At 44.8% G+C, this 23,627-nt stretch overlaps 2 protein-coding genes across 3 annotated transcripts in view; both read left to right on the plus strand.

Annotated features, from left to right (window-relative positions):
- LOC113970607 (protein HIRA) overlaps positions 1–2,515 on the plus strand; it is a 37,240-nt gene extending 34,725 nt beyond the window's left edge. Inside the window, exons 24-26 of the mRNA XM_027689720.1 lie at positions 96–259; positions 1,531–1,619; positions 2,108–2,515. Of these exons, the coding sequence (XP_027545521.1) occupies positions 96–259; positions 1,531–1,619; positions 2,108–2,224 (370 nt within the window). The 3' untranslated portion in view covers positions 2,225–2,515. The remainder of the gene's footprint in view (positions 1–95; positions 260–1,530; positions 1,620–2,107) is intronic.
- Positions 2,516–4,840: 2,325 nt separating this feature from the next.
- The window catches only part of PPIL2 (peptidylprolyl isomerase like 2), a 63,261-nt gene continuing 44,474 nt past the window's right edge, over positions 4,841–23,627 (plus strand). The window contains exons 1-8 of one of the 2 annotated variants that reach the window (XM_027689344.1): positions 4,841–4,948; positions 5,086–5,135; positions 5,540–5,585; positions 6,503–6,565; positions 6,733–6,784; positions 19,457–19,508; positions 21,438–21,529; positions 22,982–23,071. In XM_027689344.1, coding sequence (XP_027545145.1) covers positions 4,917–4,948; positions 5,086–5,135; positions 5,540–5,585; positions 6,503–6,565; positions 6,733–6,784; positions 19,457–19,508; positions 21,438–21,529; positions 22,982–23,071 — 477 coding nt within the window. In that variant the 5' untranslated portion in view covers positions 4,841–4,916. Of the gene's footprint in view, positions 4,949–5,085; positions 5,136–5,539; positions 5,586–6,502; positions 6,566–6,732; positions 6,785–18,460; positions 18,793–19,456; positions 19,509–21,437; positions 21,530–22,981; positions 23,072–23,627 lie in introns of those variants that run through there. The other variant, XM_027689346.1, reaches the window with a different exon arrangement.

The raw sequence follows: 23,627 nt of genomic DNA on the forward strand, positions 1-23,627 counted from the left end.
TGAGAGAGAAGTGTAGTGTAGCAAGGACTGCAGAAATACAGATTCCTTGAGCCTGTGTCTGTTCTCTGGCCGGTTAACCCGTTTTGGTTTTGCAGTTCAGGAAGGCAAGCTGCAAGATTGTTCTCCATGCCTCATTTAGTGCAACAAGAGACAACCCTGGCCTACCTGGAGAACCAGATTGCAGCAGCACTTATGTTACAGTCCAGTCACGAGTATCGCCACTGGCTGCTCATCTATGCACGGTACCTGGTCAATGAAGGTGAGCCCCGGGGCTGTGCTGCCTCTGCAGCTCCTGAGCAACATCTGTCCTGTCCTGGGGGGGTGTGGTGGCACTTCTGTCCTCCTGTGAGCGCTTGGCTTTGCTGAACACCAGAACAGACTGTGCAGTGCCTTTGCTCCTCCAGTGCCCAGGCCTCAGGAACCCTCTTTGGCCACACTGGTTGGGAGCAGGCTGTGGTCTGGGGCAGCAGTGCCATCTGCAGACTCAAATCATGGGAAGTGCATTGTAAAAAAGCCCCGTGGTCTGTCAGGCACATCATATGTATTGTCTGGGAGCAGCTACAGATGTTCCAAGGACACCAGCAGCACTTGGTGAAGTGTGTCCTGCTCCTCAGGCAGGTGACAGTTGCTGCTGGTGTGAAATGCAGGAGTTGCTCAGTCCCTGACAATTGTACCAGAGCACAGCAAACTGCAGGGAATTTGCTTGTGTTCCTGGCACTTCATTCTCTTTTTACATTCTAAAAATTCAGCCACCTGTACTGGGGAGCTCAGGGGTTAAATTCTGTGAGGAAGGAAACCCACAAGAAAGGTTGCTGGTGGCTGTTTTATATTTGAATACACTGTCTCTCTGTGCTGTTAAATAAGCTAATGTTAAGTAAGGTTAACCAACTGACTTTATGCTTTTTGGATTGTAAAGATCTCTGTTGTATCTCTGCCTGTCTGCATTCCTAGTTCAGCAGTTCCTGTTGCATTAATTCAGCCTCACTCCTCACCATCATAATCACTCTGCACAGAGGGCAGTGAAATGGTTCATGTTAGGCCCCCTCATAGGTGTTGGCAGAATTAAAATGGAGCTCATTAATTCTTGCCTTTTGACCCCTACCTGATTTAACAAGAGAGCTTGTTGAACTTCATATGGTTCTCTCTGTCCTTCCCCAGTTGACATTAAATATTCTTCCTGGGTCATATGTTAAGGAGGTTGTTGTACTTGTAAAAGCCTTCACTAATTGAGAAGCTCTGTGCTGTGTGCACAGGGTTCATCTGGCACCACGCAGTTTTCTCCCAATTTTAGATCATCTTTAGTAGTGTTTCTGGGTTGAGAACTTTAAATGAAACCCTTCAGAACTCTAAAAATCATATTAGCAAAATTTGCTGTAGGAATAGTAATATGCCTTTTCAGAAATCAGTGTTTTAGGCTTTATTTTACTCGAGATACTTGTAATTCTTTCCTGAATGTTGTCTGTTACTTTGTGGAGTGGTTCTGTGTAGTGAAATGCTTGTGACTGTAATTTTATTTCTGATAATGTCCAGGGTTTGAATATCGTTTGCGAGAATTATGCAAGGATTTACTGGGTCCAGTCCATTACTCAGCTGGAAGTCAGTGGGAATCAACAGTTATGGTAAGTCCTGATAATAGTTTAATAAATAACAAGGAAGAGCTTCCCATGAAAATTACAGGACATGACCCCTTCCATGCTCTGCTCTGATCTCATACCCTGGCATTCAGATTTATGTCCTGTGGAAGCAGAGCCCAGTGCTGGCTGCCCCAGGGTCAGCCCTGCTGGCTGCAGGCTCACAGGGGGGAGCAGAGCTGCATGTTCAGTCTCCATGTTCCTCAGGCAGCAGCCTTGGAACAGGGACGTGGCACTTGATGTGTCCCCTGTCCGAGCAGGGCCTGGAGCTGGAGCTGCAGAGGCTGCACCGGCCTCGGGAGTGTGGGATGTGAACTCTGCTTTTACTGCAAGAGTCATGTAGGCAGAGTGAGAACATAAAACATGCGGCTCTCTCCAGGCAGGAAAAAGGGCACGAATCTTAAACAGCTCCATGGAATATATTAATGATACCAAATAACAGATTCTGAGGATGCTTCTGTGGTTTTTTCGTGCAGGGTTTACGAAAGAGAGAACTATTGAAAGAGCTTCTTCCTGTTATTGGACAGAACCTCCGCTTCCAGAGGCTTTTCACGGAGTATCAAGAGCAGCTGGACATCTTGAGAGACAAGTAGCATGTTCCCAGATTTTCCCTGTGGGGCCTGGTCCGAGAGAAACTGCTGCCCAGCATTAACCAGAGCCGGGAGAGGAGCGAAGCCCCGGCAGTGGGACCCTCCTGAGGGAGGGGCTGTGCCCAAAGGTCCCCGTGGATTCCGGGAGAGGAGGAGAGGAGGAGCTGGACGGGTTCCCAAGTGAAACTTCCCCATGGAAGCTGTGGCCTCTGTTTCTGTGGGAAGTCATGGATCTGTACTTCAGGGGGATCCTTTTGGATCTGGATCTCACATTAAAGCTAGCTGAGAACTGTTTGTGCGGTTTCTTGGATGTCCTGTGAAAAGCACAGTACTTCAGCATATTTAACCCTGTTTAGGGTTTTTTGCCTGAGGATTTATTGAGGCTCAACACTATATTAAATTAGATGAATGAGCCACGTAAAAAGAAATTTCGTAAAGATTAAGGTATTATGCAGCCAATAGACTCTTTCCTGTGAATATAATAATAATAATAATAAGAGGCTGTTCTAACACATGGACTATTTTTGTACTAGAATTTGCTAACTTGTAATATGGAATTTTATTTGGCCAATAATCAGGCTATCTCTACAAAGTCATCTTGTAGGAAATTTAACTCTAATTACAAAAGCTATGTTTCAAAGTAATTCTACCAAATTAACATGTCATCATCAGGTTTTTAATTTTTAAATGTTTGTAAAAGGCATTTTGGGGGGAGGGGGAGGGATACAACGGGGTGGCTCTTTTTGTAAGTACAAAATAAAAGAACATTGCATTGGTTTAAAAAAACCCAAAAAGCAAAAACATGGTCTTGAATCATTACAAAGGGCACAGGCATCTCCAGAAATGTCAGCACAGGCTGAACCACGTTAACGTGTCTAGAAAGAAATAATTCTGTCTGGATGGTCTGTCCTCTGAAAGCACGATCAGACACGTGCTGGGGATGTCTGCAGGCAGATGCAGCGTGGGCTGAGGAGAGGGAGCAATAAAAACAATGCCCCAGCAGGGGTTCAGTGTGGCAGCAGCTGGAAATGCAGTGACAGCACAGTTTGTTCTGTGTGTACCTGGTGGGGACAGTGAAGGGGATGAGGAAAGCCAAGCAGTCCCCTGAGCTCTGGTCCCAAAGGTTTAATGGCAAGAACCAGTTGTGGTGGTGCTGTAAGGGATTCATTGTGCTGTTGGCAGTTAGTCTGCACTCATGGGAGCAGCCTTCTGTTCCTCAGAGGAGAACCATAACAACATAGATTTATGGAATGTTGGGGCTGGAAGGGACACAAGGAGCAGCTGAGGGGATTAAACCAGGGATAAGGCACCTTGTTCTGGAGAGAAGGGCAGCCTGTGCAGAGCCTGGTGCAGCCAGGGGGTTTGGCTCCCCCTGTGTGAGTTTGGCTCCCAGTGGCTCTGTGGGGGCAGCTGTAAGAAAGATGGTTTAACAAGAGAGGAACAAAGGAGCAGGGCTGGGTTTGGAGGTGTTTGGTAAGTGAAAGCTCTGGCACAGGTGCTTCTTTCCTCCTCCTAAAGGTGTCAGGATTCTGTTCAGCCTTGTGCTGTTTATACCAGTCTTATAATGAAGGTTATTTAATGGGATTTAAAGGTAATTAGCTAAGGGATGGTAAATTCTTCTTTGTTGCTGAGTCTTTGAAGAGGTGCTGAACTATTTTTTGTGAAGAGCTATCTCCATGCTGGACACCAAGTAGGTTCTTCTCCCTGTTTTTTCTTGGGAGCTTCTGTCACTGCCCAACAGACCACGAATATTATGATTTTAAATTCCATGGAATAAAATATTTCAATGAAGAGGAACATTTTTCTTACGTTGTTCATTTTCACATTTTCTGCTCTGTTCAGCACCTTCCTTTTCCAGAGGGGGCTGTGAAGGCTCTGCCTGTATCACCCTGTGCAAAGGGGCCTGCAGTGCCACCAGCAGCACCCGCTGCCCTCTGGCCTGGCCTGGAAATGACAAGAAAATAGTCTGTACCTGAGTTTCACCTGAGGCACATGAAGCGGAATTTTACATTTAAAAGCAGGCAGATCATATGTGCCAAACAGCACCCACCTCAAACACACACACACTTTCTTCAGGGGAGGGAGACTTGTGACCATTTCTTTTATTAAGACAACCTCATAAACTTTAGTTGCCTTTTTAGAATCATAGAACGTTAAGGGTTGGAAGGACCTTAAAGCTGATCCAGTGCCACCCCTTGCCATGGGCAGGGACACCTTCCACCAGACCAGGTCGCTCCAAGCCCGGTCCAGCCTGGCCTGGGACACTCCCAGGGATCCAGGGGCAGCCACAGCTTCTCTGGGCAACCTGGGCCAGGGCCTCCCCACCCTCCCAGGGAAGGATTCCTGGATTCCTTCCTCATCTCCAGCCTCGATTTCCCGTTTCGGTTCCCGATCACTCCCTGTGCCATCACTGCAGTTCCTGACGGAGAGTCCCTCTCCGGTTCCCTGCAGCCCGGCAGGCCCTGCAAGGTTCTCCGCTGCCTCCTTCCCTGTTCCAGGCCGAACATCCCGGCTTTCCCAGCCGAACATCCCGACTTTCCCCCCCCGGGCCCGGCGCGGCCCCGGAACGCGCCGCCACCGCCGCAGTTTCCGCGCCGGGCCCGTTCCGGCTGCACCGGCGGAAGGCGCGGCCGAGCCCGGGAGCGCGGGCTGAGCTCGGGCCGGGAGCAGGCCGGGGCTGGGCCGAGCCGCCGCCATGGGCAAGAGACAGCACCAGAAGGACAAGATGTGAGCTGGGATGGGGCCAGGGGGGGGCGGGAGGCCGGGCCGGGGCTGGGCCGGGGCTGGGTTTGGGTTTGGGTTTGGGTTTGGGTCTGGGTCTGGGTCTGGGTCTGGGCCGGCCCTCAGTGCCCCCTGTCCCGCAGGTACATCACGTGCGCCGAGTACACGCAGTTCTACGGGGGCAAGAAAGCAGGTAAGGGGCCGAGGGGCCCCCCCGTCCCTCCAGGTGGGCTCTGGGGAGCCGTCCCCGAGCACTCGGTGCTGAGCCCCGGAGCTCGGCGGTGCTGGGCAGAAATGCCGCGGTTGTGCCCCAGCTGAGCGTCCCCGCCCTCCAAAAGTCCCTCCCCACTGGTGGGGCAGAGCCCGAGTGTTGATAACCACCAGATTTAAACTCAGCTCTTTGCGATCTTTTTCTGGCCGTGTAATTTCAGGGCAGAGGAGTCTGGTAGAGTTACAGGTTTGCAAACTTTACTGTGTTATCATCAATAAGTTGCCCACTGACGTAGCAAAATGTAACTTTCAAATGTGTCTTTGTTACCTAGGATGCAATGTGTTTCTTAAAACTCAGTTGTGTGGGTTTTCTTTTCCCCTGAACAGACCTTCCTCGAACTAATTTTAGACGTTTATCATTTGATCACTGCAGGTAAGACAACAGATTTACATTATCATTATTAAATGATGCATCTGTTTATCAGGCTGTTGACACTGAACCAAAGCAGTTGCTTTCATTGCCTCCTGCCTGCTGGGACAGTAGTGTGGCAAGAAAAACTTCATTAAGAACTGAAACGATATCTACACTTGCCATGTTTAGTGTCTGCAGAGGTGGGAGCTGATGGCTGAAAGAACACACAAGTGATATTAATGCAGAACAGTGACTGTGTGCATTCCAGTCTCTCAAATCTGTGTAATCAGGGCTTGAGTCTGCTTTTCCCTGCTCAGAACATGCTTGGTCAATCACTCCTCTTGCTGAGGCAGGGATTAGGTAGATTGAGGGAATATTTCTGCCGTTTTTTTCTGTTTAGAATTTACTGTTTAAAGTGCTGGAGGGAAAGAAGGGAGTTGGCAGAATTGGGTTAGAAATCCTCTTGTAAATTGGGTGGTTCAAGAAGTTACCTGCCACATCTGCAAACTGCTGCTGCTTGGCCAAGAGCTGCCTGGGTTATGGAAGCATCCCTGCCATGGGTTCGGGGTGTCATTGCCAGTTATTCCCCAGCCCATTTCGGTGCAAAGACAGGGAGTGTTTCTGTTGGACCATCCTTTGTGCTGCTGAGTCCCAACATGGCAATAAAAGCAGGTCTGGGAGTGTCACAGCATCCCCTGGCTCTGTGGCTGTGAGTGGTGACAGCCCCAGGTTCCTGAGGGCAGCACCAGTTCCTCTCGTGGACTTTGTTCTTAATCTAATTCATGTAGAGTCAGGTAGTGGGCATTGGCAGCCACTCAGTATTTTCACTGGTTTAGGCCTTGCTTTAATGTGCCAGTGAATCAGCAACGTGTTATTTGCCTCTGCCATCATGGTTTCCAGCTGATTTTGCTGACAAGAATGTGTTTTCTCTTTTCTAGTTTGTCTCTGCAGCCCTTTGAATACCCAGTTTGCACACCAGATGGGACAGTCTTTGACATACTGTAAGTTACTGCCTGAATTTATCTTTATTTTTGTGTTGTTGAGCTGGTTACAGCTGTTTAATCATCGTGTGGTCTTAGCAAGTTGGCAAGAAAAATAAGAAAATGCCCATCTAATAGAGGTTTCTCATGATGTTTGTCACTTATTACTTTATCCCTTCTTTTTTCAGGAGCATTGTTCCTTGGATAAAGAAATATGGAACCAACCCAATCACAGGAGAAGTAAGTAATGATGGGTGTATTCACATCAGGTCTCTGCTTTCCTTATGCTCAGCTTCCTATTTAGTGTATTGGAGAAACAAAAATGCCTTGGTGAAAGCAGAAGAAGTTTTAAGGGGAGTGCTGGTTTGAAGATCATATTTGTGAGATCAGCTTTGCTGAAATGAATGTAGAGATTTACTGGGGATCTCTTTTTAGCTGGAAAAAAGGAGGCTTTGGAATTTTAGACCTGATATCCCCTCACTTCATTGTGCTGATGATCCTCGTGGTAGAAAATACTTGGTCTCAGTCTGTGTGTGGAAGAGAGAGGACAGCATTACATGTATTTATTTTTTATAACTGCATTGTAAATAGTGGGCAGAGGAAGTGTGTGGTTTATTTATTTATGTGAACTCCCAGAGGCTCTTGCTGCCTTACAGGTGTGGCCTGATGAAATCTGAGCAGTGGAAATAGGAGCTCTTGTGTCCCAGGGGCTGACTGGTCCCTGCTGGGAAAGGCTCTGTGCTGGGGCCTCATGTGGGCAGAGTTCTGGTCTGTGCAGGGCAAGGGCTGGCACATCTCCAGCTGGGATTAAACTTGCAGCAACGTTTCCTTACCCAAAGGGTGTTTGGTGTTATGCAGATTAAAGAGATTAATAGATGATATTATGAATGGTAAGCCTAAACTACAAAATCTTTTGAGTTATATTTCAGAAAGCTTCTTTCATGATAGTTCACTGTGAGAGTGGGGTTTCAGTGTCTTTGTGGCTTTCTCCCCACTTTTTCTGCATAAATGATAATTATGAAGGGATTACTTTCTGTAATAGGAAGAAGCTGTAAAGCACCAAATAAATATGAGGTACAGGAAATATTTCTTCGTTGGAATTATGGTTTTTTTCTGATGTGTTAAAAAGAGTGCATTGTTTTTGAGGGCATAGAGGAAAATTTTAAGCAGAAATTGTTGCTTGAGCTACTGAAACTCATTTTTTCCTTCAGTGTGTGCAGTTACTTTCCTGGGCACTGGGAGGCAGCCACTGCCCAGGATTGGGGGAGGTTTGCAGATGGCTCTGGGCTGTGAGATTGCTTCTGAAACATCTTGGGTTTCATTAAAGGTTTTCCCAGCGACAGATACGAGGTGAAGCTAAATACAGATGCAGCATTCCAAACTCTGCATCTGAACAGTCTGTTTGAGACTCCACATCTTCCTGCAGGTGTGTTTGTGCATGGAGAGATGATTGAAAGTCTTTCTTCACGCATGAGGAGGTCGATGTATTGTTGAGAAGGAATGGAGTTACAGCTGTTTCAGTGGGTTTTGCAGCCTCTCCCCACCTTGCTGCTCTCTGCATTGGCTGCCAGGTTTGGGCTGTTGCCAGATCAGTTTTTTTCCCCCAGAGCAGCTCCTGACACCTGCTCTGGTTGCAGACTGTGAACTGTGATGTGGTTTAAAATTAATTTGAGTAAATGCTAAGCAAGAGGTGTAATGTGCCCAGTGGTCTTGTGTCATACGGAGAGAGGGAGACTGTGAAGAATATGCTTGGTGAACCATAAATGCTCAAATGAAGTCTGGCTTTGAGTGGAGTTCCCCCAAACTTTTACCTCTCTGTTCTGCAGTGCACCTCCAGCTCTCCTCAACATGCACCCCCTTTTCCTCTGATCCCTCTGCTGGGCAGCCCTTTCTTCTCCCCTTCTGTTCTGTGCTGGACTGCTGCTGTCCAGCTCTCTCTCCCCAGGACAGAGCTGTTCAGATCAGCTGGAAGCAGAAGGAGCCCCTTGTTGTCCAGAACAACCCCAGCCCTGCTGAACCCAGCCCTGTGGAGCTGTAGGTTGAAGAGTGGCACTGGAGGAAGAGTTGTAGCTTGGCCTTTGTTTCCCAGAGGGCTGGCTCACATCTTTGGCTGGGGAGGATGGCTTTGGGCAGGAAGGGGGTGCTGGGAAAGGCAGGGTGGGGGCAGAGGCAGTCAGTGGGCTGAGGTTGTGCATCCCTGCACTGTGCTGTCCTGTTTAATCTGTCACTGGGTGTGCACCTCCTGTGCCCTGTGCTTGCTGGTGGAAACCAGAAGGTATCTTCTGTAATGAACTGGTGACTTACAGAAAGACTCTGGGTTTGTTTAGAGAGGAACTGAGCCACATCAGCTGCAATGCCATGTTTTGTACAGGGTTCTGTGAAGTTACTTTGCACACATTGGTGATGAGGCTCTGGAGAATTTTTCCATTTATTTGTCCTGAAGTAAAAAATTATAATGAAATCCTTTGTGGCTTGTACTTCTCTTATTATGGTTTGCTACAGGACAGATGCTTTAGAGAAGTCAACAGGCTACTTGGAAATGGTGTTGTTAATGGTGCACTCTTGGCACTCACTAATTCTGTCTGGCTTCTTATTTCTGGAGTGGACCCCTCAGTGGAGAACTGGAGAGCCTTGCAGTCATTAATGTATTTGTCTTCACAGTGCTCCAGGGTAGGGCAGTGCTCTCCTTTTATTAATTGGGTGTTTGTGAACTGATCTACAAGGGAGTTCTCTGATTCTTCTGAATCCTAAACTATTGGACCAGCCTTCCTTTTAAAGAAATGCTGCAGTGCCAAGATCACAGTTGTTCTTTTACATATTTAAAATATTTTAATATTTTTCTTTTTTTTTCCTTTTCTAGACTTTCTAATGGCTTATGGTTTATTTTTCTTGCTTTTCTTAACATCCTCCTGAAGTGCAGTAAGGACACCAATATCCATTTAGGAGAAACATTACACTACTGACCGTTGCCAAGAGTTTCCCATGAGCTATTCCAGAAAATAACTTTAGATTTATTCTCCCCCCCCCTTTTTAAGAATACATTGGGGTAAAAAATGTTACTACACCAATGATTTTTGAAGAAACAGTGCATCTCTTGCAGCTCAACTGCAACCTGTCAGTCAGCATTGGCTCCTTTACTTTTTTTGGCAGCTTTGTCAGGACTCTGCCCTAGCTTATCTTTACACTAAAATTGCATAAAATAAAAGAGGGAAGTCATAGTTAGCTCATTCCTTTTGCTGAGAACAGTCAAAGTTCTCAGTGCACTTGTTGGCTTGGGGAGAGTTGCAGCCTTGCCAGGAGGTTTCACGCTCTGCCAGCCAGCCCAGTGTGCCCACACGAGGCAGCCAGCTGGGCTCAGAGACCTGTTTCCAAGGAGGGAGATGGGCCAGAGCATGTCTGGTCTGTTGGAATCTCAAGTATGAACAGATGATAGAGCAGCGTGCCTTTTGACAGGAATTTCAAGGAAATTGTGCTTTGTTGCATGGATGTGTTCTGTGTGGGCTGAGCTGTTTTTCCTCCTTTGCATTGTAATGTGTCTGATGTCAATACCTATTTTTTGCACTCTGGTTCAGTGGCACTCTGACTGTGTGTGGGCAGGCCAGGTTATTGTGGCTGTACTTCAGCCCTGACCAAGGCTCTGTAAGTGTGGACAAATGTCTCTCTTTCCCTGTCTCATAAGTAGCTACTGTCCTTGTCTCTTGTTCCCCCTTTTCTGTGGGAATTTAGTTCTTTTGAACACTGGAAAGCCAGTTGATTTCTGATGTTTGCTTCTAAGGCTTTGGTCCAAAGTCAGTTTTGTGACTGTTTTAAGTGCATCTACTTTTAAACTCATGTAGGGGGCTGCCCTATGTGAATTCTTCCTGCACTGCTTGGAGCACACTGCAGTCCATGTGTGCTGATCCTGTCCCAGGGAACCAGTGCCCCTGGGGAGGGCCATGTGCCCCTGGGGAGGGCCATGTGCCCCTGGGGAGGGCCATGTGCCCCTGTGTGGCTGTTCTGTGTGTCTGTCTTCAAGGGTAAGCACAGCTCAGTCCAGTTCATTTAGCTTGGGCTGGAATGTGCCCAGGAGTCAGGGGAGGAGACCTGGAGGTGCAGTGGGGTGGGTTTGTGAGCCCAGCAGTCCCATCTCTGCTCCAGGGGAGGCAGAGCACACTGTGCTGTGCCCTGTCTCATGCAAGGTTAGGATCCACACCTGCAGGCCAGAGAGAGCGTTTTTTAGAGTGTTACAAGCCTGTTACTGGGTTAAAGAGGAAGATTTTTATAAATTCTGAGGGGTTTTTAAGGGTTAGAAAAACCTTTTGCTTGGACTGCCTCTGAAGATAACCATAAAGAAGAGCCTGGTGCATATGGAGAAGTAGTAGAACCACTGACATGAAAATGAGAACTAACTTTGAAGTTGGTTCAGAAGGCTGAAAATCTCTTGACTTTTTCCAGTAAGACACCTGCCTTTTAAAAGAGAGGGCTGGACACAAAGTTTTGCTTTGCGTACAACATAAACATTTACTCCTTTTCTCCCACACTCTTTATCCTGTGTTTACCAAATAAAACTGACTTGGGGTGGAATTCTGGCTGAGGTGATCAAATCACTGTGGCAGTGCAGGTGCCTGGCTCGGGCAGCCCCAGGTACCTGCAGTGGGAGCAGCAGAGATTTCAGTCAGTCTCATAGAAATCAGTTGCTGGTCTTGCAGTGAAGCTTGCTGACCTGCTTTGATGAAGAGGATATGGAGATTATTTCTTCTACTGCTGAATTTATTAATCCCATTTTAAAAAGGAACAAACAACCTTACAGCCCTTTTTTAATGCACTTAAAAAAGCCTTTGGCTGTCTAAATAAGGGAAATCCTGCCTGAAAAAGATGCAGAAATTGGAGCAAAGGTGAAACTTCCTTAAACATAAAAGTGTTTTTACCATGTATGTATTTTGAAAGCATAGATAGAGAAATAGAAAGCATTGATAATAATTTCTTCGCCCGAGGAGTGAACATAATGAGAAAGAGGGATTAGGTATTTTTCCTACTTTGGCAATATTGTGAATAAAGAAAGTGCAATGTGTGAGCAGTGTGGGAAATAGCAAGGACAGTGGTAGCAGGTGCTAAAGGGCAGTTTAAGTTCCAGCCAGGGCTTTATGGTTCACTACAAATTGCTTTCCACTTGTCTCAAGTGGTCAGTGCAGGGCCCCTGTGTTTCAGGAATGGATTCCTGGGGGTGGTTGGATGAACTTCACACACTGAGGAGTCAGAGGTGTTGGGGTCACAGGCAAAACTCATCCAGCCCTGAGCTGAGTGGAGCAAATCTGGGACCTGAACTGGGGAGAGGACAAGTTCAGGTTTCCTGTGGCCCTCCTTGGCTAAATCAAGTGACAGTGGCTTTTAAGGTGGTTCCTCTGGTCTGTGCAGTAATTTACTGCAGATTGCTGCTTTCACTGGGTTATTCCAGGTGTGTTTCTAGATAATGAGTGGCAAATAATGGATGTCATCAACAAGAGCCTGTGGTTTGAAGGTGACCCAGTGTAGCAGTGTACATTGTCAGGAGAATGGAATAGCTGCAGATGATGTTCACTGGGTGCATTCTCAGGGTGCTTGTCTGGACCTTCCTGCAACATGGTGGGAATGTCACCTTAGGATTCTGGTGAGCTTCCACAATGGCACATTGCAGCAGGAGCCAGATATTCCTTGTGGTTTTTCCTCTTTTTCTCTTGAAAATTTTATTCACTTACTGTTTCCAAAGAGATTGTTCTTACTTTGAGCTTTTTTATCCTTTCTCTAGATACAAAATGTTGAGAAGAAAATGCTGTGCAGCCTTCCACAGGCAGGCTATTTCCACATCAGTTTTCCATATCTAGAATGCTGGGACTGTCTAATTAGGAGCAAAATAGTTTGACCAGTTGAGATATTTTTCATTATGTTGAAAAATCCAGGAGTGAGTCACATCCCTCTTTCACTGTTTTTTATCTCACCACCAGAACACAGCACCTGAAATCCAAGTAGTCTCTGCTGCGTTTTCTCCCTGGGGCTTTGGGTATGAGTGATCATTTAGATGGATCAGTAACTTCAGGTATCATTTGGATGTAATATGAGTGATGTATAAATGAGAATTTTAATTCTGCTCTAGAGAATGCTTTTCACATACATGCCAGAAGAAGTCGGCACATCTTCAGCTTTGAAATTCAAAGTATGTTTCTTAATTTGTCTAATGCAACTCAGTCGGGTCTTCAGGTATTGACTAAGTTTAAATGTCAATTGCCCCCTTTTTTTCCCTTTTGTTAAACTTACTATATTTTTCTTGTACATTTGAAGTGGGTTATTTTTCTTGTTTATTTGTGAAAAAAGTTTCAGTGGGGGGTGGGAATACAGTTCTGTTCTGGGTGAGTAACACATTATTACAGAGCACAGAACAAAGCTTACAGAAATAAAACAGAAGGAAAACCTTGCTGCTGAAAAATGATTCAGACAAATCCAGCTTGGTTTTCATGTGTTGCAGAAAGAAAGGTGAAATGATGAGGAACAGAAAAGTGGAAGATGGTCTGGGGTCCTTGGCTCTCTCACAGTCTGCTCTGTGAACTGCCTGCTCTGTCCTGAGCTGGTGTTTGCTTTCTGCCTGCTCTGACTGCTCAGAGCTTCTTCTGATGGTTTCTCCTCTGATAGATACCTTCTGTAAATGTTGGGGTTGACCAACTGAGTCTGGTTTGTGTTTGTGCCAGAACTGCCCTTCTCCCTGTTAGTGTTCACACCTGTGTGTTTGGCATTTTCTTGTTGAGACTTGTATTTTCCTGTCAGATGTTTTCATGCCTTTAAGTTCTTCATACCCTAAATGGTCACAGTTGCCCTTCTCCACATCTGTTAAATTTTAATATGTCTTCTTTGAACAGAGTTAATTTTAATCATACACAGTACATGCTGTGTGAATGCCTGGTACAGTGGTAGGAAAATTTTCTAATCTCTTCCTGAAATACTTTGATAATACTTTGATATATTACATATGATAGCATAAGACTGAAAACAGTTTCAGTGTATCCATTTAGATGGAAGGATGCTTTGAGAAAATGGTAATTTATTGCATTTTTTCTTGATAAGCTGGGTCATTTCAGAAGCAGGTGCTTATTTACAAATAAGAGTTAGTCAGGATGAGCAGCATTGCTTCCTATTCTCTCTTTTTTGTTCTGTTTCCAGTTGGATGTTGCTGCCTGTGTTCCTGTGGCCATAGCAGCCTCTCAGCCAGGGCTGGCTGCAGCATCTCCCTGCAGGGGCAGTTCTGTCTGGGGCAGGCACAGGCTCTGCTCAGGTGCCCAGAACCCACCTTGAACGAGGAGAACTCTTCAATGTGCAGAACTGAGCTGGGCCATCTTACCTCATTTGCCTCACAAATGATTAGCTTTTAGTCAGCAGTCTAAATGAGTTAATATTTGACTAGTGACCGTAAATTTTCAAGGCTCTGGGATAGAAACATCTGAGGACACGATTCCTGCCCTGAGGAGTGGCCAGGAAGCCATGTGTCATAACTGAAAATGGTCTGAAAGCACTGCAGGGTCAGGGGGATGCAGGTCCCACTGAGGCTGCTATCCTGAAAGATGACTTCTCTTTGGTTGGCTTTTCTGAAAATTCCCCCCTCTGGTTTGTTACTGACAAACATGGAGAGTTGGTTGTTGTTCTGGAGTTGTGTCTGTGTGTTTTAGAGCAGTGCACTCAGCACCACTAAGAGTTAGTCTTTATCTGTTCTGAAAAGAGGATTTATTTTTCAATTCCCTGTATCTTTGGGAAGCAGTGAGGGTGAAGAAGATGAGATTTGCCTGTACTCACTGTTCAAGTGCTTTATCAAAAAGGGACATTTAAACCCCTGCAGTGTCTGGAGTCACTGACCAAGCTGCTGTGCCTCCCTCATTGCTCGTGGGGACTGGGGTGGTGTGGGCAGTGTTTGGTCCAGTAACCCCCCTCTGGAGGCAGATCCATGGCTCTGGAGTTATTTCTAATGCATTATATCCCCTACAGCAAAAAAGTATTTACATCTAGGTTTTACAGACTGAACAGGTGGTGTCTTCTTTTCTGTGTTTTGGTGGAAGTGTGCACGTTGGATGGGATTTTGTGGCTGTGACACTTGAAAAAGGAGCAGCTGTGAAGTGCTCCAGCCTTAAATGAGATGCAGCAGGAGGTTTCCCACAGACCCTTACTCGCCTGTTTTGCACTATAATCAGGGACTAGAATTTTGATGCTTCTGCAAAGCTTTATTTTCCTTGAACTGTGTCATATTTGGCTGTGGGTCTCTGGATTGACAGACTTCTGACTGCATTGAGACTGCAGGTTTGATCTTGCACGTGCAACCACACATCTTTTTCTCATGGTAATTTCTGTTAATGTGCTCTTTGATAGAGCAACATTATTGCTGCTCTCTGTGAGCCATGTGTGTTATCAGGCATATCTTTGTGATTCTCTGGACAAGGCTTTGGTGACCATATGGTGTCAGTTTAATTAACTTTTAAATATGTAAATACAGTGGTCTGGAAGTGCATAATGAAGGATCTTTTGTGACCATTTCCATATTAGTTTAGCAGTGCATGAAAACTGCAGTTAAACAGCAGCTTCATCCCAGAACGTGAGTTGAGGGCAGCTTTTCAGCATTTGGGAGGCAGTTGTCCACATGATACACATCAAGCATTTTTACTGTTGAACTGAACGTAGAAACAATACCCATATTTTTGTAAGATTTTATAGCAGGGAAGATTGTAAGAGGGCTTCTTAAAATGGGAAGTTGTATACAAAATTATGTGTAACAGGTCTCATCTTTAAAGGATCCAAAGAATATAATGCGAAATTCATTTGCTGTTGTAAAGCTAAATTTGGTACTTGGTAGGCCACATTGTGTTTCAGTATTGGTAGTTCTGGCTTTCTCTTCTCTTTACAGAGGTAACTCTGTGTTGCTGGTTTTGATGGGATGCAAACGTCCCAAATGGCCACGCCAGCTTGGAATGATTTTTGTTAACCAGTTGAGAGATGACACATTAATTTTTCCCCATGAGAGCTTCCTTGGATTTTTGTGTGTTCCTGGCAGAGGCCATTCAGTGTGTCCCATCAGGGTGCTGAGCATTTCAGCCCTTCCTCAGTTGCTGTTGGTAGAGTGGGAAGGTCTGTCTTTGCTGAACACGACTCTCCCATCCCAGCTCTGCCCACGTGTGAGCAGAGGTGGCTTTTCAGGCTGCTGTGGATCCCACCGGGCCAGAGCCTCATTAACAAGGATGTGCAGCCCCAGACCAAAGAGGTTCAGAGAGTGTAACTAATTGGTGTGTGGGGATTGTAGGTCATACCTCCATGGGACACAACAGCAGTGACAGAGAGGGATTTGGTTCCAAACAGTGGCATGTTCCATCCTGAGCTGCCACAGTGCCCCACTGACCTGGGGGGGGGGATCCGTGGAGGATGCTGCCCTTTGGGATCTGTCAGCTGACAGATGAGCCTGTGCAGGGTGCTGGGGCTCCTCCCTGCTGCAGGAAAGTAGGTCATGGCCAAAAGTAGCCTTGGCTGCCTTTGTGGAAGCGTGCCTGGGAGAGAGGAGTCAGCTGAGAGAAGAGCTCACCCGGGTTTGCGTTGGGTTTTTTTTAGCCCTTCCTTGCTGTGGAGCAGCTGGCACTACGTGCTGGGAGATGCGGCTGCTTTCCAGTATTTCTGCACAAAATATTTTTGGAAGTGAATATGCAGCTCTTGTTTCTGCTCAGGGGAAGTGGCAGATGCTTGTGGCCTTTCATTTTCATTAAGAATTTAGAATTTTGATTAGATCGAGTGTTTTTAATAAACACTTTGTTTTCCCTTGCTTTCTTCACTGGAGGGTAGCTGAAACTGGGTGGTAGGTGTGTGTCAGGGAAACTCAGGTTGGAAACAGTTTTGAACTTGAGCTGTGTATGCTGTATTTTTGCTCTCTTATGCATTATTAAGAAATACATGAAAACAAGCACTTTAACTCATTTTGGGATTCATTCACTCCTGCTGTCTCTCCCTGTGAGGAGCCGGTTTGTGGCACAACGGTCATTTCCATGGCAACAAACTGTGTGAGGGTGCTTGGGAAGCTCTGACTTTTGATGGAGAATAAATAAAAGGAGATTCACACACACACGAGATAATCCTGTTTTCGTGTGAAATGAAGAACTTGAGAGGAAAAAAATAATATTACACATGTTGCCTCTATCATGTTCTTTCATCCTTTCCTGTGCAGTGTCTCCCACAACTGGAGCTCCTGGCAGTCCTGGGGTGTGGACCCTCCTCTGCAGTGCTCTGGGTGCAGCTGAGATCCTGCAGCTTGGTCTTGGGCACTGAGCAGTCCTTTGTAGCAGATCATCACCTGTTCTGGGGCTCCAAAGGTTTCCTTTGGCCAAACACTAAATCCCCCTCTTGCCTTGCCACGCAAGCACAGAGCTGCTCCAGGGGGTGTGAGTTCACATGCCAGGATCATTTCTTCAGCACGAGTCTGTTGGGAGGCCAGGCTGCAGCAATCAAAGTTTACAGTATTCATACAGCATTTCACTCCAGAGTTCCCACCCTGGAAGCAGACTCCAGGCAGTGTCAGATCTCAACTCCTGCTTGACAATCACCATTTTTTTATTTACTGTTGTCGTGTAAGTGCTGGTCTCAGTGGGGAGCAGATCCAGCACGAGCAGCTGATGCACCATGAGTAACTGATGCTGAAAAATAGCCTTTTTCCCTATTATGGAAAGATGTGACCTGAAATACCATCTGATTTCCCTGGGTGTGGAGTCAGAGTCCAAGGACTTGACAGCACTTCTAGTGATACATCACATGTTGCCAGATAAAAGAGTGCACTGCAGGTTTTGCTGCCCTCAAAGTCTGCATGGCAGCTTAGTCTGTCTTTTCCACTAAATTTCTGTCAAGGTCTAAATCTGAATCTTCAGTCATGCTATACTGTTTCTTAGGGAACTGTTTCCATTTTTGTTTAAAGATAATCTGCTCATATGTTTTGGGCATAGCTCAGGGCTGCCAGGAAGGTAGTTTAAGGACCTTCCTTCAAATTATCTGTGTTTCCAGTTGTATTTCTAAAGAAACTTTTTCTGAAACGTAAGTTTTGGGCTGTTGCACAACATATGCACAGATGGATGCTGCTTTGTGTTAATAGTTATTTAGGTTGAACAGATCTGTCCAGGATCAGATGTTCATTTTGGCAGCTCTACTGTTCCCCTAATACTTCTGTGATAATTTTCTTCATGTAAGAAGATAAATAAATGAATAAAGCTCTGCATTCACTTAGTCATTTCAGAAGCTGCCACTGCCTTTACTGTCCTTTGTACCCTAGTGGTGGGCAGATAACTGGAGTGTTTTGGGGGGTTTTTTGAGAATCCACTTAAGGAAAAACAGCAGCACTGGTCTTCCACCACATAACTAACTATAACCTAACCTTGCCTCTTTTTTCCCTTCCCATCTTATTCCTACTAGCCCTCATTGCTCTCCCTGCTAATAAATTAGAGAGCTGGTTACCCTTCTGGCAGCACATGAGCCTGCCAGTTGGTTGAGAGCAGTTTGAGAAGTGCCTCCCTATGAAGGAAGGAGTCTGACTGTCACAGTGTGTGTGCTCTGAACTAGGAGTATGAACTTGGATTAGGCACAAAAAGCTCACTGACTGAGTTTCATGTGATTTTGTTACACTCTTTGCCCCGGTGATTGGAGCAGCAGTGTTGGCCCCTGGCTGGCAGATCTCCACTCAGAGTTGTTTATAAAGAGCTGTCTGTGGCATAAAAACCTCCCTGATCTCTTCAGGTGCATGTTTGGAGAAGAGAACCAATTGTTTCTTTTAAACAGCCTGTGCTGTGTGTGCTTTTAATGATCAGTTTGGCAGTGAAAGTGTCTCTGACAGTTTCTGACTGATACAATCAAAGGGTTTGTTTTTTATAGGTCTCAGATCCTGGCTCAGCCTTGAGCTTTCTGGGCTGGACGTTTGTCTCCAGTTGAGTGCCCCAGTGGAGCACTGCCTGCCCGTGCCAGCGGGCTGGGGGATGCCCTGGGGGATGCCCTGCCGTGCCAGGGATGTGCCCAGATCACAGTGACCCTATGGAATGACTGGCACACGTGGGCCTGCCCTGTCATGTTACTGCAGACTCACTGTTATTTTGGGTGTGTTTGCAGCTTTCGTGTCTTGGGGAGGGAGCAGCCTGATCATCCAGAAATGTTTGCCAGCCCAATAGTTCTTCCCTGCCCTGTCAGAAAACCTTTCCAGAGAGAGGGCAGCAGCAAATGCCATAGAGATCCTTCTGATGAAGGTGGGAGAGCAGGAACTACCTCAGTTTGCAGTGTCTGCTCTAGAGCTGGAGATTATCCTAACCTCAGCTGCCATCTCAGTTCCCTCTTCCATGGAGTTGTTACCTGGGGATTAAGTGGCTGAAAATCTCTCCTGGGACTCCCTTCATGACCTCAGATGCTTCTGCTCCATTTCTCTTCGTTGTTGCTGGTTATCATGTGGACTCTGCTGCACAATTCCTGAGTAAAAGGAAAATTACAGTTATTTCAGAAAAGGCATCGAGTGATTGCCAGAATGGTTTGGTGGCTTTATGGTTTGGTCCCAGCTGAATTGCCCCTCCTGACAGGCAGCAGTGATCTTTGCCTCTTAGCTTTCCATGCAAAGTCCCCTTTCAGTTGGTGCTAAGACACAGTGCAACTTCTTGAGCCTGTTCCCTGTGGTTGGCACTGACTGTGTCAAATACAGCCCTGTAAACAAAGGTATCCCAGTTCTCAGGCTCTGGGAGTCTTGCTTTGGTGGGCTGTCTGGGACTTAAATTCCCAGGGTTCTGATGAGTCAGACAACTTGCAAAATATTATTAATAAATTATGTACTATTAAAATCCTAACAGTAATGTTACAGTTTCCTTTTATTTCCGTGGTTACATTCTGTTGTGATTAATCTTTTTAATGCTTCATTTTCTTTAGAAACTAGATGCCAAATCACTTATAAAGCTGAATTTTGCTAAAAACAGTGAAGGTAAGTGCAGTCATTTTCTGTGATGGTGTTTTGTTGTCTTTTGGGTTTTTTTCCTTAATGAGTGCTTTAATAAATTCTGGTTTATCTCACTCATGGTAAAGTTACATAGTTTTTATTCTCTATCATGGTTTTTATTTTTTGAGTAGAATAACTTCTTGTGAGTGATATGTTTACCTTTAAAGTTCAATTTCTGTTTTTCTTTACACTGGGGAGCTGTAAATTATTCAGCAATTTCACTTCACTGTAGCTACTACTGCAGCAAGGTACTGTTTGCTTTAAGGAAAGAATCTGAAAAGGCCAAATTTCTGTAATGTTATCTTATTTCTAACTTGCCTATGGCAATATTTGCTGTTCACTTGGTTCTGAACAGGTTTTTGTTTATAAAAGGGATTAGACTTAAATGAACATGTGGGATTTTATGAGTAGAAGCACACAAGACAGCAGCCTCGAGTTTTATTTCTGCAAGATAAAAAATCTGCCATCTGAGAGAGGATGCTGTGAACAAAAGAGAAGAGTGGAGATGAATTCATCTGCTACAGAGCAGATAATGGTTTCTTTGAAATGAGAGTGGCAAAGATTAGGTGAGAATAAAATTCTGGAGTGTCTGTCTCCTTATCTTACCAAACTCCATGGACTACAAGCTTTTTCTGCAGCTGATGGATTTCTTCTGCACCTTGTGTTCCATCTGTCTCAAGAGCAGGGTGTTAAAAATTGATCAGTAGTTTCTGTGGCCAAGGTTTTCGAAAAATGCTGTGATATTGTGCTTTCCTTAAAGAAGTGCAGTTCCTAATGCTGGCGTGGAATGACAATGCCCACTCAGAAGCCTCTTCCTTAACCTTAATTGATCAAGGGAAAATGCAACAAAAGAGGAAAATTAAAATGTTGCATTTCTGTCCATCAGCAAACTTTTCTTTAAATCTTAGCATGTAGGATGGTTGCTACATATGAGGATCTTCTCTGTTCACACCTCTGTGATATAAAAGATCTTTGGGTATTGCAGTTTCTTCCATTTAATGATCCCCCCTGAGCTGAGTACCTTCTATCCACATCAACATGTAGTTTTGCTTTTCTTGGAACTGAGAACTTGGGCCTTTGCTCTTTTTTGTGCAGCTGGAGTGAGCCCTCACATTTTACCAGGGTCCTGCTGTGTCCATCAGTTGGACCATACCCTGAGGCCACTTCCAAAAATCCCTTTCTAACCTTCCTCTGGGATGTCAGTCCAAATAGGCCCAACTTATTTCAAAAATCTCACCCAAACCCCCAGGTCTAGCAAACTGATCAGGTATTAATAATCTTTTTCTAGTTGCTTTCTACTGAGATCATCCAGAGGTTTTTCTTTTTCCTCCTACATTGCCCCCCATCAGTCTGCTTGCTGTTGACATGCTTAATATTTATGCTGATCCTCCTGGGAGAATTCCCAGCTTGATTAGAGCAGAAGCTGGGTTCCTTTTGAGTAACATGTTCAGATCTAATGGCATCCTGCTTGCCACAGCTGAATACAAATGCTCCCCTCTCCTAAGAGCACAGCAGCTGCTGGGAACTTTTCTGGATAGAAGCTAAACTTTTATTCCTGGGAACAAGAGTGTTGCAGAGCACTGGCCATGGTACAGGGGACAGGCTCATGTTATCAGCAGTTATGGTGTGGTACTGCTGAGCTGTCAACCAAGTCAGACAAAGTTCTGTGGTGGGGGATTGAAGGCAATAGATTTCAAAACTCGCTTGTTTTATAGTTCTCTGAAGTGTTTCTTTTTCCAGCACTTTATCTCCCACTGGAGAATCAAAATGTTGTTAGAACCACGTTAAATACACTGAAGTTACACTTCATATTAAAAATTAATGTAAATATTCTCCACAGAGATAAGAGAAATTAACTATTCCAAACAGTTGCAAGTCTTCATGTGAAATTTAAACTTTTTTACCTCCTATCAGGCAAGTACCACTGTCCAGTGCTATTCACTGTATTCACCAACAACTCCCATATTGTGGCCATCAAGACTACTGGAAATGTATTTGCCTATGAGGTAGGTTCTCTTGCATTTCATTATTAATATTTTATACTTGATGCATTTCTTTCAAGATCACAGAATGTTTTACAAAGACAGGTAGATTTTATTCTTATTTTACTGCCAGGGAAATTAAAGAGGTGAACCAACTTCCCAAATTGTTGTCCAACCTTTGCTATCAAAATAGGAACAACCTTAGAATATGAATTAAATTATGTTTTTAAAACCTTTTTTGAAGTTAATCTGCATGCACTGAATCTTGTAGATCAAAATGAGTAGCTTTTATATGCTCCTCAGTTGAATTAAAAGAGAAGTTTTCTGTTGTCTTCTTTCTACTGTCATCAACAAAATACAAATTGCCTAATTTCTACTCATATCATAATAAATAAAAGAGACTATTTTAGGTGGAGCTGGGGGAATAGCAGAGAGAATGCCTTAGTAGACACTTGAACTGCATTTGCATTTGAGTTTTGTGAACATTTCTGTGAACTTGAGTGGAATTTTATCTTTGCATAATCCTCACTGTAAAAGCAACGTTTATTTATTTTTCAATAGCAAATAAATCCTTCAATTAATGAATCCATATCCAGAGTTGTAAAAAGTCTGAGCACTGAAACATCTGCTTTTTGAATTCTGTTGGTGGGAAATTCTGGGGGGACTTTCAGACAGTGAGAGAGGAACAAGCTGAGACCATTCCAATCAGGGAAAGGCTTTTGGAAACCTTGCTCAGGTGGAATTGAACTGTCCCCATTCCAGCTGGGAGAGCAGTCCAGACTGGGTTCAAATAGAAGGTGTTCTCTGTCACTTCTGGAAGCACAGGGCTCTGATTGCTGTGGTTAAAAGGCAAGGGTGAGTTTAGGAGTGGTCTCTGTTAAACCCTTGTCAGTCCTGCAGAACTGTTGCTCTGTTTGCTGCAATTTCCAGGCCTGGGCTTCCTGAAGGAGCTCTGCCAAGAGGGGCTGTGTCCCACGTGGTACCACGGGAAGCAAAAGCATTTCTGGGGTTGTTATAAGCATGGAATTAATTTAGGGACTTCTAGAGGTACTAGAAAAATATTATCACTGTCATCTGAGGAGGACACAGGACATTTGGGTGAACAAGACAAATTCTGGGGTTTTTTTGCAGATAAGAGCTTAGAAAACCGAGAGCAAGATCTTTCTTATTTTGGCAGTACGTTTATGATTAATTTGATTTAAATGATAGGCAGAACTATGGAACAGAGACTGCAAGATTCTTTTTTAAAAAAAATCATCAAGCCACACAAAACTGCCAAGTTCTGTAGGGATGAGAGACAAAAGCCTCTTGTTTGTTGAAGCACACAGTGAAAATATTGCATCTGCCGGCTGGGAATGAGGTGAAATTGTTTCTTTATGATTTGTACTGTAAGATTTTATTGATAGCACATATTTACTGTAACATTTACACATGAGAATCCCATTGTTAATGTCAGTGTCTTTGCCTGGCTGTTAGGCAGTCGAGCAGCTGAACATAAAACCCAAGAGCTACAAGGATCTCCTGACAGATGAGCCCTTCACTCGCCAGGACATTGTGACACTGCAGGTAAACTGTTCTCCCTGGGGCCTCTTGCACCAAACAGCTCCATATAAAACCAGAGGTTTTGCAGCAGGTGAAAGGTTCTATTCCACTGTTGTAGCAGAAAACTGGAGTGGTTGAACAGAGAAACTCTGCTGTGTTTTCTCTGTTACCCAGGTGAGCTACAACCATGCCATGTCACAGTCTGCAAGAGCAGTGAGGTCCTACCTGGTCTGTGGCACCAGCAGAAACATGGCTCAGAATGTGAAGGGTTTAAACTTTTAGGAAGTTGACATGTTACATTAAGACTGAAGTTGATTGTCCATCTCACTCTTTTGAAGATGTCTAAAAGAGTCAAAGCTTCAGAAAAGCATTTTCTATAGGGTGTTTCTCTAAAGGAGAGTAAAATAAGCAGCAAATCAGAGTATTTTCTCTAAATACTTGTTCAGAATGTTTTTCTTCTTAATAAATACCAATGTTGGTCTTTTACTAATTTTAAAAGAATTAAAACCGAAATTAAAACAACATTATAAACTTCAGACTGTAAAAGACAGTTATTTACAGATGAAGTTTAGTATCAAAA

This window comes from Neopelma chrysocephalum, unplaced genomic scaffold (assembly GCF_003984885.1).
Source record: "Neopelma chrysocephalum unplaced genomic scaffold, ASM398488v2 Primary Assembly neopelma1_77, whole genome shotgun sequence".
NCBI lineage: Eukaryota > Metazoa > Chordata > Aves > Passeriformes > Pipridae > Neopelma > Neopelma chrysocephalum.